This window comes from Ochlerotatus camptorhynchus, unplaced genomic scaffold (genome assembly GCF_037179485.1).
Source record: "Ochlerotatus camptorhynchus isolate MF236.1 unplaced genomic scaffold, CSIRO-AGI_Acam_v1.1 ptg000010l, whole genome shotgun sequence".
In the NCBI taxonomy this organism is placed as follows: domain Eukaryota; kingdom Metazoa; phylum Arthropoda; class Insecta; order Diptera; family Culicidae; genus Ochlerotatus; species Ochlerotatus camptorhynchus.
The window spans coordinates 3,061,597-3,076,848 of record NW_027040502.1 but is presented as its reverse complement, the minus strand read 5'-3'; the positions used below and the strand labels follow the sequence as shown (position 1 = coordinate 3,076,848).

At 39.4% G+C, this 15,252-nt stretch overlaps 1 protein-coding gene across 1 annotated transcript in view; it reads right to left on the bottom strand.

Annotated features, from left to right (window-relative positions):
• Positions 1-15,252, bottom strand: part of TkR86C (Tachykinin-like receptor at 86C) — a 471,986-nt gene that overhangs the window by 348,062 nt on the left and 108,672 nt on the right. The window contains exon 3 of the mRNA XM_065220371.1: positions 12,240-12,453. Within this exon, the coding sequence (XP_065076443.1) occupies positions 12,240-12,453 (214 nt within the window). The remainder of the gene's footprint in view (positions 1-12,239; positions 12,454-15,252) is intronic.

Sequence of the window (15,252 nt, the reverse complement as noted above, 5' to 3'; positions counted from 1 at the left end):
AGATGGGAGGCTAACATTGTCTTCCCTAGAACCTCTTCCTTTCATGTATTTTGTCTTTGATGCGTGGATGACAAGTCCAATCCGCCTAGCTTCAGTCTTCAGTCTGATGTACGTTTCCGCCATCGTCTCAAAGTTCCGTGCCATGATGTCATTGTCATCGGCGAAGCCAAGAAGCTGAAGTGGACTTCCTGAAGATCGTGCCACTCGTGTCTTTCCCAGCGCTTCTGATCACACCTTCTAACGCGATGTTGAATAGCAGACACGAAAGTCCATAACCTTGCCGTAACCCCTTTCGAGATTCAAAGGGACTCGAGAGTGTCCCCGATACTCGAACAACGCACATCACTCGATCCATCGTCGCCTTGACTAATCGCGTCAGTTTATCCGGAAATCCGTACTCGTGCATAATCTGCCATAGCTGATCTCGATCGATTGTGTTGTATGCGGATTTGAAATCGATGAACAAATGATGTGTGGGCACGTTGTATTCACGGAATTTCTGCAGAACCTACTGAATATAGAAAATTTGGTCCGTGGTAGCGCGGGCACCCATGAATCCCGCCTGGTATTGCCCCACGAACTCTCTTGCAAATGGTGACAGGAGCGGCGTAGAATTTGGGAGAGTACCTTGTAAGCGGCGCTCAGCAGTGTGATCGCGTGGTAGTTGCAGCAATCCAACTTGTCGCCCTTTTTGTAGATTGGGCATACGACACCTTCCATCCACTCCTCCAGTAATATCTCCTCCTTCCAAATCTTGGCAATTACCCAGTGCAGCGCTCTAGCCAGTGCTTCACCACCGTATTTTAATAGCTCACCTGGTAGTTGATCTACACCAGTTGCTTTGTTGTTCTTCAGCCGCCCGATCTTCTCCTCAACTTCTTGAACATCAGGGGCCGGTAGCCTGTCGTCTTCTGCGCCTGCTCCAAGATATGTTGCCGTGCCACCTTCGTTTTCTGCTGCTTCACCGTTGAGGTGCTCGTCATAGTACTGCTTCCACCTCTCAATCAACTCACATCGTTCGTGAGAAGTTTACCGTCCAAGTCCTTGCATATATCGGCTTGTGGCACGTAGCCTTTGCGGGAACTATTTAGCTTCTCCTAGAACTTCCGTGTGTCGTTTGCGCGGTACAGATTTCCATCGCCTCGCGATCTCGGTCTTCCTGCTAACGCTTCTTCCTTCGGAAAACCGAGTTTTGTCTGTATCGCTCCACACTCAATCTCGTGCGGTGTTGCAGCATTCTCGCCCGTGCTGCATTCTTCTCGTCTACTAACAGTTTGCATTCGCCGTCAAACCAGTAATTTCTTCGGTCCGGAATTGCAATACCTAATCTTTACTGTTCAACATTCAAATAATGTTTCTCAGAGGTGCACTCATGAAACCAGGTGTATCAGAAATTGTTCCAAACACCATTAGGTGCCCATAGGTCTTCAAAAACTTCACAGGATATTTTTCAATATATCAGAATGATCAGTAGTATTATTCTGAAGATCTTCAACTGTCCAACAATGTGAATCAAGTATCTCAGAGATTCTCTCGTGGAATCAGGTGTCTTAGAAATTATTGCAAAGACCTTCAGGTGGTCATAGGTCTTCAAATCACATCTCTCAGAGATTCTTTCTTATGATACCAGGCAGCTCAGAAATTATTCCAAAAACCTTCATGTGTTTGAAAATTACCATAAAGTTCTCTGGATATGTTTACTAGTTTACTGGTAAACATATCCAGAGAACTTTATGGTAATTTTCAAACACATGAAGGTTTTTGGAATAATTTCTGAGCTGCCTGGTATCATAAGAAAGAATCTCTGAGAGATGTGATTTGAAGACCTATGACCACCTGAAGGTCTTTGCAATAATTTCTAAGACACCTGATTTCACGAGAGAATCTCTGAGATACTTGATTCACATTGTTGGACAGTTGAAGATCTTCAGAATAATACTACTGATCATTCTGATATCAGGTTGATCAACTAATTTTCTAAAGATCTTCAACTATTCAACAATTCAAATCACATCTTCCAGATATTATTTCATGTTTCAAACTCGTTACCTGACACGGAATTACATTGTTGTAATCGTCGTGTTCCAGGAAACATGTTCTTTAATCAGAATCATCTGTTGCGGATTCAATTTTGACAGTTTCAAAATTTTAGAACTGTCGTGTAGCTTGAAACAATTTTGAAACTCAGCAATGCGGATGGCCTAAGGTGTCAGTTTTATTCTCACATAGAAGGCGCTACATTCGTATGGGGAATAAGTTATTCAAAAAAATAATGTATTGGCAAATCAAAGTTGGCCCCCATGGAGGATGGAAGAACTATGAAAGTTATGATGATTTCAAAGTTTTGCACGGTGAGATATACGAGTGCAATCTTAGTCTGTTTAGTTTGCGAACAAATTATTTTAATAAAATTTGGTTAATGCTACCGTTGTGGCTTCGTTCGATCTCACTGGCCCACGGCTATTCTCATATAAGGGGGTTAGAAGGAAAGGGGTGTAAGTGACATTGATCGATTCTCTTCTACGACTTTCTCTTTCGTTAATAATTCAACTGCACACACATTCCTTGATTCGTGTGCCATTCTGGATGCTAGATGAGAACTTCCTTTATCAAACTATGTGGCGGAAATAGCGCAAAATATTTTTATAAAGCTGGGGCGTCGGTGAAGAGAATCGATCAAAGTCACTTACACCCCTTTGCTTCTAACCCTCTCACATATGAGGCTGGGTAATATACTGAACCAATATGACATATTCCTGTTATGTGTAAGTCTAATAAATTTACGCTATAAGATCAATTGAAAATGATATAATTGAAAATGTGTCAGGTAAAATCTATATGAATATCTGATACATTTTCAATGCTGATAATTTGGTAACTTTTATATGATCGTCATATGATAAATGAAAATAGGTCAAATTTTAATAATTAACTGAAATGGATTTGAAACCCATAAGCATAAGCTTTACTTTTCACCACAATATAATATATGTGTCATAAATCAATCGAAGTAAAGTTTATGTGAAAATCACATGAAATTTGCTTCTTCTGTTGACACATATATTTAATCGATTTCTAAAAAGAAATCGAAGAATAATCAGGCAGTGGGAGCTTTCACAGTTGTCTTTTTTTATAGCTGCTTTGGGATTCGATCCAGAACTGTTGAGGTGTGATGCTATGATTTTCCATTAGTTTCAAGATGTCTGTTCCCACCCATGAAATATCAACAGTTTTTCACCATGACATATATCAGACAATAGAGCGGTTCCATATCATTAAAGCAACGAGTAATTTTCATCTTTTTTGATTTGCATGAAACCTTGCATACAAGTTTTTGGGGAAGAAAAACGCCGTTTTGCATACTTGGTTCGCCATTTTGAATCTAGCCTTACTTATGAGAAGGGCCTATGAAAAATGCACATGATATCTTCAAAAAATTGTATCTCGGAAACGGTTTGTCCGCTTGGTTTGGTGTCTTGGGCGAAATTTTAGACAATTGTTGGTGTTATATGGAGAAAATATGCACGGTAAAAAAAAAGTTTGGTATTTGTGTTTTGAACTAAAATATAAATTTTCCCTTTAAAGTGACATGTCAATAATTTTTTTATTATCTTTATGTTATAGCTGACTGAAAATGCTATCTAGTGCACAGTAGGTTGTTCTGGAGAAAAATAGGTTACAATGAAAAAAATTGTTTTAAAAAAAAATACAATTTTCAAAAAAGTTTGTCACCCTATTTTTATGAAAGTACATCAAATTTGCAAATAAAAAGTACTTCGGTAACATTTTTCTAAGATGCACCGTTTAGAAGATATTACTGATTTAATATTGATTTTTTTGATAACTTAATAAGTTTTGGCCCTTTTCGGATGTACTCCGTGTTTTTCCAGTTTCAAAAGTATTTATTTCGGAAAGATTGGAAAATTTTGAGTTAAAATGACACTGACAGCTTAAAGATTCGAGTGAAATTCTCTGCCTTAAAAGTATTTTGAAAAACAAGTTACAAAATCCCACTATCAGGAACAATGATTTCTTCAAATGATTTTTGGTGCGTTGTGCTGAAAACGTGCTAACAAGTATTAGATACAGGTAATCAGATACCAGTTAGCTGTACTACGTACAGTTGGTGATTGTAAACATGGTCTTTGTTGGAACTAGTCCACCATGGCCACGCTGGCCATAACGAGGCTAGCTCCGTCGTTGACCGTTCCTTAATAATAAATAAAAAGAACGCAGTAGTCACCTTCCATCAAACTAGAGGGCTGCCGACTGATACCTCAATCAACAACCGCCGCACTCTTTATTCATTCCAGGTATATACAATTTACAATCTTCTTCAATAACAATATACCTACGCCAGCAAATCTACCTCGCTCCAACTCTCCAAACTCGTACCTGAAGGTTCGACGATACCTGAGCGTTCAACTCTACCTATCTTCCAACAGTCTTTACCCAGCATTCTATGATTTCTACCCGTGAGCTGTATAATAATGTCTGACTCGGTTCTGAATTCATCCAGTAACTACTAGGGAAAACCAAACAGTAAATGCAGAAAGGTTGCTAGTAGCATAGTGATTATAGTAATTTCAGCTCATAATCCTGTGTTTTTGAACGAGATCCAGTGTTACATAATAATTGTAAAGGAAAGTGTAACACGTTTTGGTGCAAAGGTAAGTTTTAAATACACATTTTAATTATATGTTTTGTGATATTTTCGTACAAAACTAACAATTGGAAAATATTTTCTATGTTACAGATTACAAAATGAGTAAAATAAGATGTATTCGCCCATTCAAAGACATTCAGTGTTCGAAAGAGCTGCGATATCTCACGGATGGTATCATCCAAAAACTAAAATCAATTGGATTTTCCAAGGTATCCACACTGAACACCAAGGATTTTCGTGTTTGTTCGTCTTGCCGTCTACATATTGATTCAAGAGCTCACCTCACCCAAAACGAGGAACAAAGCGTAGCCGGCGGCTCAAGGATGCCAACTGTTCAGACCATACCTGATGTACCTGATTCGCAAAGCTATGAAAGTTTGGTCACGATACCATCAGAGTCAACGCTAAGCACAATTAAATCAAATGAAGACTTCACGATGCCTGTAGACGTCGAAATATTCAACCGAGGAATAGCAGCTATTCGTGTTTCGCCTATAGATTTAGGTAAGGTTAAAAATGTTCACTATCCTGAAAAAAAGTGCGCTGAAATCGTCGAAGGTGTACGAAGAAATCTTTTTAAATTAGACGCTAAAACAGAAAAAGCAAACGAGTTTGATGAAGTCATAGAAAATATGAAAATTAAATTTTTAAATTCAGCCACAAGGCAAGAAAAACTATCAATTTTATCATTGTTGCCAAAATCATGGTCAGTACAAAAAATTGTAGACGAATTTAAAACCAGTAGAAATATGGCATCAGATGCAAGAAAGGAAAGAGATAATGTATTTGATTCATCTCAAGGTTCAAGCTCTGGAAAAGCTTTGAGTAATGAAACAAAAGAACTGGTTTTGAATTTTTTTGAGGACGATGATATAAGCCGTGCAATGCCAGGCCAAAGAGATTTTGTTAGCGTAAAGACAGGAAATAAGAGATTAGCTGTTCAGAAAAGATTGTTAATGAAGACAATGAGAGAAGCTTTTAATCGCTTTAATGAAATGTACGTCAATGTAAAAATAGGGTTTTCATCATTTGCAAGCCTCCGGCCAAGGCAATGTAAACTATTGACTATCACAGGAACACATAATGTTTGCGTTTGCACTACGCATGAAAATGTCAATTTAATTCTACATAGCTTAAAAAAATACAATGTCTTGAATGATCTAAAAACATTAACGAATAGATTACTTTGCGAAAATAAGACAACTCATTGCCATCTACGAAGATGTAAAAACTGCCCAGATACCTCAGTTTTAGAAGACAGTTTATTGAAACAACTGGAAGAAAACTTTGTTGAAAAGCTTTCATTCGAACAATGGGTTACCACTGACAGATGTGATTTAGAAACTATTGTAAATCAAACCGATGAGTTTGTTTCATTTTTCAGCTCAAAATTAGAACGCATGGCTACCAGAGCAAGTTTAGCCAAAGAACGCGAACACCCGATAAAGACTGCAAGAGAGTTGTTTAATTGGGCAAACAAACGAAAAGAAGAAGAACTTACAAAGTTGTCATTTTGTTATTCTACTACAGAAGAATACGAAAATATGTCTTTGCAGCTAAATAATCAATATAATAATGCAAAAACAATTCAAGGAACTCTAAAATTCCACTCATTTCTTCCTCTATCAGAAAATACAATAAAGGCAAAGCTTTATTCAAACTGTCCTGACAATGATGCCAAAATATTCAATATTGTTAAGAAAGTTGTGTAAACAATAATTTTATAAAAATACAGGAATAAAAATAAACTGATGATATCCAACATATAATGTTATTTTTTATTGCGCACAATCACCATCCCTGAAAAATAAGCTTAATTCGCTCTTTTGAATCTTGCTAATTGAGGAGCTTACATTTGCAGTTCTCAAAAAGGTGTATCTCGAAATCGAGTTGTCTCATCGGTTTGATGTCTGTGGCGATGTTCGGCAATAGAGAGAAAATATGCACAGTATAAACACATCCAGTTTAAATGGATTAAACTGTTAGGCGATATGCAAGAGTTGAATGCACATTTTCAGCACAACGCACCAAAAATCACTTGAAGAAATCATTGTTCCTGATAGTGGGATTTTGAAACTTGTTTTTCAAAATACTTTTAAGGCAGAGAATTTCACTCGAATCTTTAAGCTGTCAGTGTCATTTTAACTCAAAATTTTCCAATCTTTCCGAAAAAATACTTTTGAAACTGGAAAAACACGGAGTACATCCGAAAAGGGCCAAAACTTATTAAGTTATAAAAAAAAACAATATTAAATCAGTAATATCTTCTAAACGGTGCATCTTAGAAAAATGTTACCGAAGTACTTTTTGTTTGCAAATTTGATGTACTTTCATAAAATTAGGGTGACAAACTTTTTTGACTTTTCTTAATAGCTTTTTTGAAAATTGTATTTTTTTAAAAAACAATTTTTTTCATCGTAACCTATTTTTCTCCAGAACAACCTACTGTGCACTAAATAGCATTTTTAGTCAGCTATAACATAAGGATAATAAAAAAATTATTGACATGTCACTTTAAAGGGAAAATTTATATTTTAGTTCAAAACACAAATACCAAACTTTTTTTTTACCGTGCATATTTTCTCCATATAACACCAACAATTGTCTAAAATTTCGCCCAAGACACCAAACCAAGCGGACAAACCGTTTCCGAGATACAATTTTTTGAAGATATCATGTGCATTTTTCATAGGCCCTTCTCATAAGTAAGGCTAGATTCAAAATGGCGAACCAAGTATGCAAAACGGCGTTTTTCTTCCCCAAAAACTTGTATGCAAGGTTTCATGCAAATCAAAAAATACAAAAAATAAAAACTGGAAAAATTTCCCACTTGTTCGTGGAACCGCTCAATATTCAAATACGTCTTACCTATCGCTAACCACGTTCGAAGCAAGTTTTATCAAGTACTAAGTATGTGAAATTACTATAGAAATCATTCCATATCGCAGTTATAGTTTTTAAGTGATAATCCAATGAAATCTATCAATCATCACATAGAATGAATAAATCTGCTGACATTGCTATGATGGATCCAATAAACGGTACATGTCAATTTTTTTCAGTGTAAGGATGATTGTTTTCGGTGCTTAAGCAATTCACGTTGCATTGAAATACAAAACACTTCAAATCCATCTGTTTTGAACAGTAGTGTGATTGAATGTGCAATACACTTAAATTGATAGAGAAAGATTATAAACATTTCAAAGTTTCAAACACTAGAAATCAGCGTGTTTAACACATTGAACCATGGTGAAACACACTTACAATACATGTGTTTGTGCATATGAAAAATCAAGAGTTTAAACACTTCGATCAGATGTGTGGTACCCCTACACGGCCTATGAAATCAACCTTAATTTGAGTTTAATTTACTCATAAATCGCAAAAAGAGCAGGAACTCAGCGATGAGTCAATTTGCCTGATGTTTTTCCAGTTTTTTTTCCAGGAAAAATCCCAAATATGAGAAAAATTTATATTGGATTCCCTTAGTCTATTGGTACTACTCCTAGACTGAGTAAAATTTTCGTCAATTTTCTTATAGGTTTTCCTCAGGAGGAAAATTTACTCAGTGCTGAGTTGCTGCACTTTCTGCGATTATTAGTAAACTGAACTCAAATTTGGGTTGATATCATTGGCCGTGTATCCGATGGAATCGGTGGCTTACATCCATGCACGGTAAAAAGTGGTCACATCTAATCCAAATGCTCTTGCACTTGACTTAGTCTGTCATGCGGCACTACGAATCGAAGTGATTTATCATTGATTTTCAAGTGATTTGCGTTTTGAAGCAAAATGCTTTGTTGTTGAAAAATATGTACTGTTAAATCAAAATGATCATCATTTGAATTGGCACCACTGTTTTCATCCATTGAATTTGATAAGTTTTGCTTTTAGAAGCAAATGTCAAAAACGCACATGCTAAACATTACTCGCAAAGATGGTGTTCGATACGAGAAATGAAGAAACTCGCCGACACTCGCGGGAAACTCGCGACTCCGCCGACACGGCAATCTTGTGGGCACCAAGAGAAGGCAAACGGACCGAGACACGATTTTCCCGTGAGTTTCATTTCTCGTATCGAACATGGTCCTTCGAGCCGGATCTTGGACCAAAGTGCTAGTGCCAAAGTGACGCTGAGAAAAGCCATTTTGCGGCTGGCCTGTGACCAGTAAATGGAACAATAGTTCGCCGGTAATAGTGAGCAAACAAAGAAGCCAAACGGGCTTTGTGGTCCAGAAAATTGAACGCTGAAAAAAGGTTGTGAAAGCGCCAAGAACGCACTAGTGAATTTGTTCGCCTAGGGCGATTGTGTACTGATTGTGAACAATCGAGGAAAATTGAAAGTTTCGATTGTGGCATTGTGAAAATTCTCCGAACCATTTGGAGAGCGATTTTTCTTGCCTTGAGCAACAAGTGCCGTGATTAATTACCACCGCGTGGCGAAGAATATTTGATCCAGGTGTTTGATTACGTGGCCAACTATTGGCGAAGACCTAAGTGCTGTGAAAAGGGCTAACGAGCCGAAGATAATAGTTGCCGATCGAGCCAGCGATAGCAGATTCATCGGTTGGTGTAAACCGGCGAAAATTCTGCACATCGTCGCAAGGAAGCCCCAAGTAGTGCCGTCGACATTTCGATAGTATTTTCACCAGGTGGGTTCGTTCCTTTTGTATTCCGTTGATATTTTGTGGCGCTAGCTATGGAGCCAAGGAAATGGAGGCCAAGAGGTTGGAGTACGATGTCCGAGGAAACTACCTCATCTCTTCGGTGGATGCGATCGAAACTTTTCTCGAATCGTACGATGCCAATTTGCATGCGGGTCACGTACAGGTCAGGTTGGAAAAATTGGAGTGCTTCTACAATCAGTACGTTGAGGTGATCATTCAGCTCCAGCTACTGCCGTCCCCGGAACCAGCAGTCGAGTACGAGACGCAGCTGTTCAGGTTTGAAGCTCAGTACTACGAGCTGAAGGCGCAGTTGGCTCGTTTGTTGGAACGGAAGCCGCTTAATGTTCCGTCGACGTCTCGGAGAAATACTCCCCTCACCAACCACATCAAGTACCCCGAATTGAAGCTTCCAGAATTTTCAGGAAATCCTCCCGGATGGCGTTCTTTTCACGATTTGTACAATGCTGCTGTTCATTCGTCTGGCGAATTGAGTTCTTCGGAGAAATTCCAGTACCTGAAGAGTATTTTACGAGGTGAAGCAGCGGGTCTAATTGCGGAAATTCCCATCAGTGACGAAAATTACGCTGAAGCCTGGAAGCGTTTAGTCAACCGGTACGACAACAAGCGGATAGTGGTAAAATGCCATCTCGCGGAGCTCTCCGACACTCCTCCGAAGAAGCAAGAATCGGCAGAGGGACTGCTGAACCTTGTCGACCGCTTCGATCGGAACATCGCCATCCTCAAAAAGCTTGGGGAACCAACGGACACCTGGAGTACAATTCTCGTCTACTTATCAGCTCAGCCTCCGCTTAGACCAAAACACACTCCGTGAATGGGAAAACCATATTGTTCGCAATGTGATTGCGAAGGAAGAGCCGCAGAACAACCAGATGCCAAAATACTCGGATATGGTAATGTTTCTGCAAGGTCATGCTCGCGTTCTTCAAGCTCGCGCCCCCAATATTGGTCGTTCCCGTGAAGTCAAGGTAAAGTCTTTACCGAAGCATTCAACGTTGCATGTTGCTCAATCGTCGTCTGGGGAACCAACAGGCGGTCGCAAGTGTTTGCAGTGCGGAAGCGATCATTTTCTGTACCGTGCCGATTCAAATTTCGGACACTTAAACTCGAATTTCGGACACTTTTAAAAGTTGATTATCTCGGTCGAATATGATCCACATGTCTTGTAAATTTTAAATTTTTTTGACTAGTGCCCTCCACGATCATTTAACATTATTACTTTGTTTCTAACTGGATGTAATATTTAATTAAAAATGAAAGTGTCCGAAATTTGAATCGTCCGAAATTTGAATCGGAACGGTACCAGTGCTTCAAGTTTCGCAAACTATCTCCAAGACAACGCGTTCGATTTTATGAAACAACATCACCTGTGCTTGAATTGCATGAAAACCCACTTCGCATGGTTGCAAAGACTGCTCTTCGGATGGCTGCTGAAAATGCAAGAAACGTCATCATACGCTCATCCATCTGCAACCGTTGGAGTCGAATTGTTCAGCATCGTCGCCCAACACCAACAGCGGTCAGCAATCTACGCCTCCCTCCACCTGTCCACCTGATTCCGCTTTGACCCATCCTACAACTGTCCCTAGTGGATCGAACTCTACCTCAACTCTTGTGTCCGTCCATCAGTCTGCATTAGTACCAGTCGCACCCCTGTCCACTTCGTCTCAGCCACAATCGAACTCACCTGCGGCGCTGGTGGCACACTCGGCGAAGCTTCCCAACGAAACAGTTCTACTGTGCACGGCGCTGGTCAACTTTGAGGACAACTGTGGAGCTCGGGTCGTTGCTAGGGTTATCTTGGATAGCTGTCCGCAATTCAATTTGACGACAGAGTCCTTTCATCAACGTCCAAATTTTCGGAGACGAACCAGCCCAGGGCTGAAAGTCTCCTTAATAAAGATATAAAAAAAACTTCTAAATTTACAAGTTTCTCCAGAACACGTCAACCTTGGTGGCGTGGGGCAGCTTGTGACTCCGATTACGAAGACAGTTGATCTCCACCCGGTCACCGATCTGGAAGTACACACGTTGCTATCGGTCGTACAATATAGGTAGTACAACATCGTTCTAAATACGAAGTGTTGAAGACTTTTATTCGGTGGAAGAAAGACTCGGTCCGTTTGCCTTCTCTTGGTGCCCACAAGATTGCCGTGTCGGCGGAGTCACGATTTTCCCGCGAGTGTCCGCGAGTTTCTTCATTTCTCGTATCGAACAGATGGCAAGTCAACAACAAGAGAAGCAATAATTCTTCATTTCCACCCGAAATAATTTGCATTCTAGAGCGTAAGTATGATGAAATTGATGCTGTATTCAATATTAGTGTATAATAGAACCTCTATTACAAAACATTGTCAAACCTTTCGAATTTATTGCTGAATGTCTCGTTTTGCTTCTACTATTTACAAGCCTTGCAATGTTGCTCAATATCACTTGGAAACATGTGATCTGGGTAGTAATATGATACATGTTCTATGGTCATATTCTGAATATCATATACCAAGGCTTGCAGTATGAACAAGGAATACTTATTTATATATTAGATAAATTAGTTAAACTTAAAGTGATAGATTGTTAAAATCCGTATGGTTGATATTTCGAGTTCAAAGCACAGTACATCAACAACGATGTGCAATACAATCTCAAATGAAGTGCTTTGCTGTTGATTTCATCGTGCTCTTCCAAGGGATCTGCACATCGAATTGTAATGTTTGGTAAGTAGTGCAAATTCAACATCAAATTAAGTTTTTTTTTACCCCGTGGATATATTTTGAATTAAGGGAAATTTTTCGAAAGAAACCACGGCGAATTCAATGCCTTTTCCGCTCGCTATTCCTGCAAATCCGAGTTCCATCTAACCGAAAATGAATTAAGAAAAAGAAACTTACCGATCCAGCGAGATGGCCACCAACGTAAACACCGACGACGCCACCGACATGTTGGCCATGAAGTTGTTGATGGTGCAGTACACGGCCCCGAACGGCCAGTCCGAGTTGAGCATGAAGATAAAGTTGAACGAACAGTTCAGGGACGACATCAGCAGATCGGCCACACTCAGATTCAGCAGGAAATAGTTGGTCACCGTTCGCATCCGGCGGTGGGCTGTTGATGGCAGTGGGAAAGAGAAAAATGGAAAAGTTTTACTCGGATTTCAGACTGTGGCTTGGGCATGGTTGGTACAGTAAATGCAATGTACTGTATGGTTTTTCAATGGGAAGATTAAGAGTCGGGGGAATTAATTAAATGTTCACAGACTTGTGCATCCGGATGGGTTGCCATTTGTCAACTGAATGGATGAAAGTTATGGTATAATCTCTTGAAAGCATATGTTCCGAAACGCCTCCAACAGCCAACACCGGACTCCGTTGGTGGCGCTCTGGTTGGCACTGGCCAACCAAAAGTTGCAGGAAGGATTCAAAAATTGCAAATTGCAAACGCCTTTGATTGTTTAATTGGAACTTTGGATCTACTAAAGCATACATAAAAATAATTTGAATCATGAATACGATAACTGCAGTATGATAAATTTCTATAAGCGCATGATTCATTTTCGATCTACACACTTAGAAATAACTAATTTTACATGTGACGGAATCCATCTTTGACATAAAGGATCAGACGTAAACAAATATTTCATGTAAAATTAAGTGCTCCGAGACGGAAAAGTTCGTTACTCGACGAAAAGTAGATTTTATTGAGTTGAATTGCGCGTCTGTTATGACTCAATTTTATGTCAAAATTAACGCTCGTATATGTCAGCCTCAGAGCACCTATATTTACATGATTTTTTCTAAGTGTGTATTGATTATTGATTATTGATGGAAATTCTTATAAGCGCAGCATCAGTTGTATACTGTGGAACTAGTATAAGTTAAAAGACTACTATAATTAATATATGATTTGTATCCCATTTTCCAAAATTGTAACATAAATTCAATAATTTGTTATGTAAACATCACCAGCTCGAGAACAAAGGAGTCAAAAGTATACATCAAAAGAAATGCCATCGAAACCAAGCGTTATATATGTTCCAAGGTGGGATTGGTGAGAGCGAAATCAGAAGCGAAATTTGAGAACGACGAAATAAATAGTAAAATTACGTTTATTTTCCATTAATTATTATTGAAAATAGAAGCTTCGAAGTCACGGGCACCGATTCTTCTAGTGGGACGAACAATAAAATGCGTAGTTTTCTACTGTTGCCCTACGCTGTAAAGCTGTAAAATTTATTAGCTCTTACAAATAATATGTCAAATAATTATAATTTAAATAACTCACATCTTCAGTGATTATTCATAGCGAATAAGTAGCGCAATTAGTTACTTATTTACTACGCCCGTGCGTTCGCTTCTAATTACCATATCACTTCTCTTGTTACAGTTTCTTCAGGTTGTAATCAAAGCGAAAGCACGGTATCTCCTTAACTATAAACAAAAAGCACTCACTACAGACTATAGTGCACTCAGTATCATATGATGTTTTTGGTGAGGGATGAGCCGATGCGTTTTCTCGCAACAATTATGGTTTTACATTGGTCATACATTCCAATTGATTAGCCTGAAGGGCTCTTCATCTTTGTTTAGTTCCTTCCTTCCTCCTCGCATTTCAAGCTTATTGCATATCGCATATTAGCTTATTGCGTGCTCTCAAATTAGTGTTCTAGATGCACTTCCACCGTTATTAATTGAGAGCTTTCGATGCCTGTACCATTTTTGCATTGGTATAATTGTGTGGCAAGTCCAATCATACTTCTATGCCCAGGGAAGTCGAGAAATTTTCCGACCCGAAAAATTCCTAGACCGGACCGGGAATCGAACCCAGCCACCTCCAGCATGGTCTTGCTTTGTAGCTGCGCCTTTACCGACTGAGCTAAGGAAGGCCCCTATCTTTGTTTAGTTTGCTATTCTTATTTACGTGTTTACGTTTTTCAACTAGTTTACAAGATAGGGGTGTGTTTTGCTTGAATTTGAAAATAATTTGATAACCTACCTAGCTACGAATAACTTAACCTAATTAGCAAGATTGCGTATGATCTCGTGATTTGATCTCAGACAGGCGTCTCTGAACCTTTCGAGGATGAGCGTACTCCGCTCCTCCAGTGTCTGAAGCCCAGCCAGGCGGTGGATCTCAGAATTTCGAATCCGCGGAGGACTCTTGAGGATCATCCTAAGGATCTTGTTCTGGATCCTTTGGAGTTTTAGGTGATGGCACTTGGCACAGCTCGATGTGATGAACTAGCCTACGGCTAAAAATCACAAAAATAAAGAAAAAAAAAAAAAAAAAACTTGGCACAGCTCTCCCATATTGGCGTTCCGTACTCAATGGCGGGGCGGATGATTTGCTTGTAACCGTTCTGTTACAAAGGTTCAATACAATATTTTAAATATACACCATGTGATCGAGCATTCAAATAAATTTGTGTAACACTTGCGGTGAAATCCACTGGGCAGACGATACGGCCATGCTTAACGGCCGACTGCTGAATAAGGCGCGCATGGCCGCGGCAAAATGGTGACACGGAGTCACGGGTGATGAGCTGAAGGGTTCTGCGATGCTTAGAGAACGGCCATCGTTCATTTTATCTCAGGCGAGCGTGTAGACTAGAAGTGTCTGTGGAATACATTTTAACAGAATACAGTGCGAGTAGTGAATCAAGGTGAAGTGGAAATCACCGATTCAGCTGATTCAGGTTAAGTCGAAGTCTTCCTCTAAATTGGTCCAAGGCACTAATGGATGTTACCTCCTCGCTAGGACCTTTTCTTTTCAACCAATCAAATGGTTTTCTGGTTGGCGAGTCAAAGACCGCCATTGCACGCTACGGTCTAGGTGACAATTAGTTACCTTGACCTAACCGTAAAGGACATCGTTCTCGGGCTGAAGGCCCTAAACGCCAACGAGAAT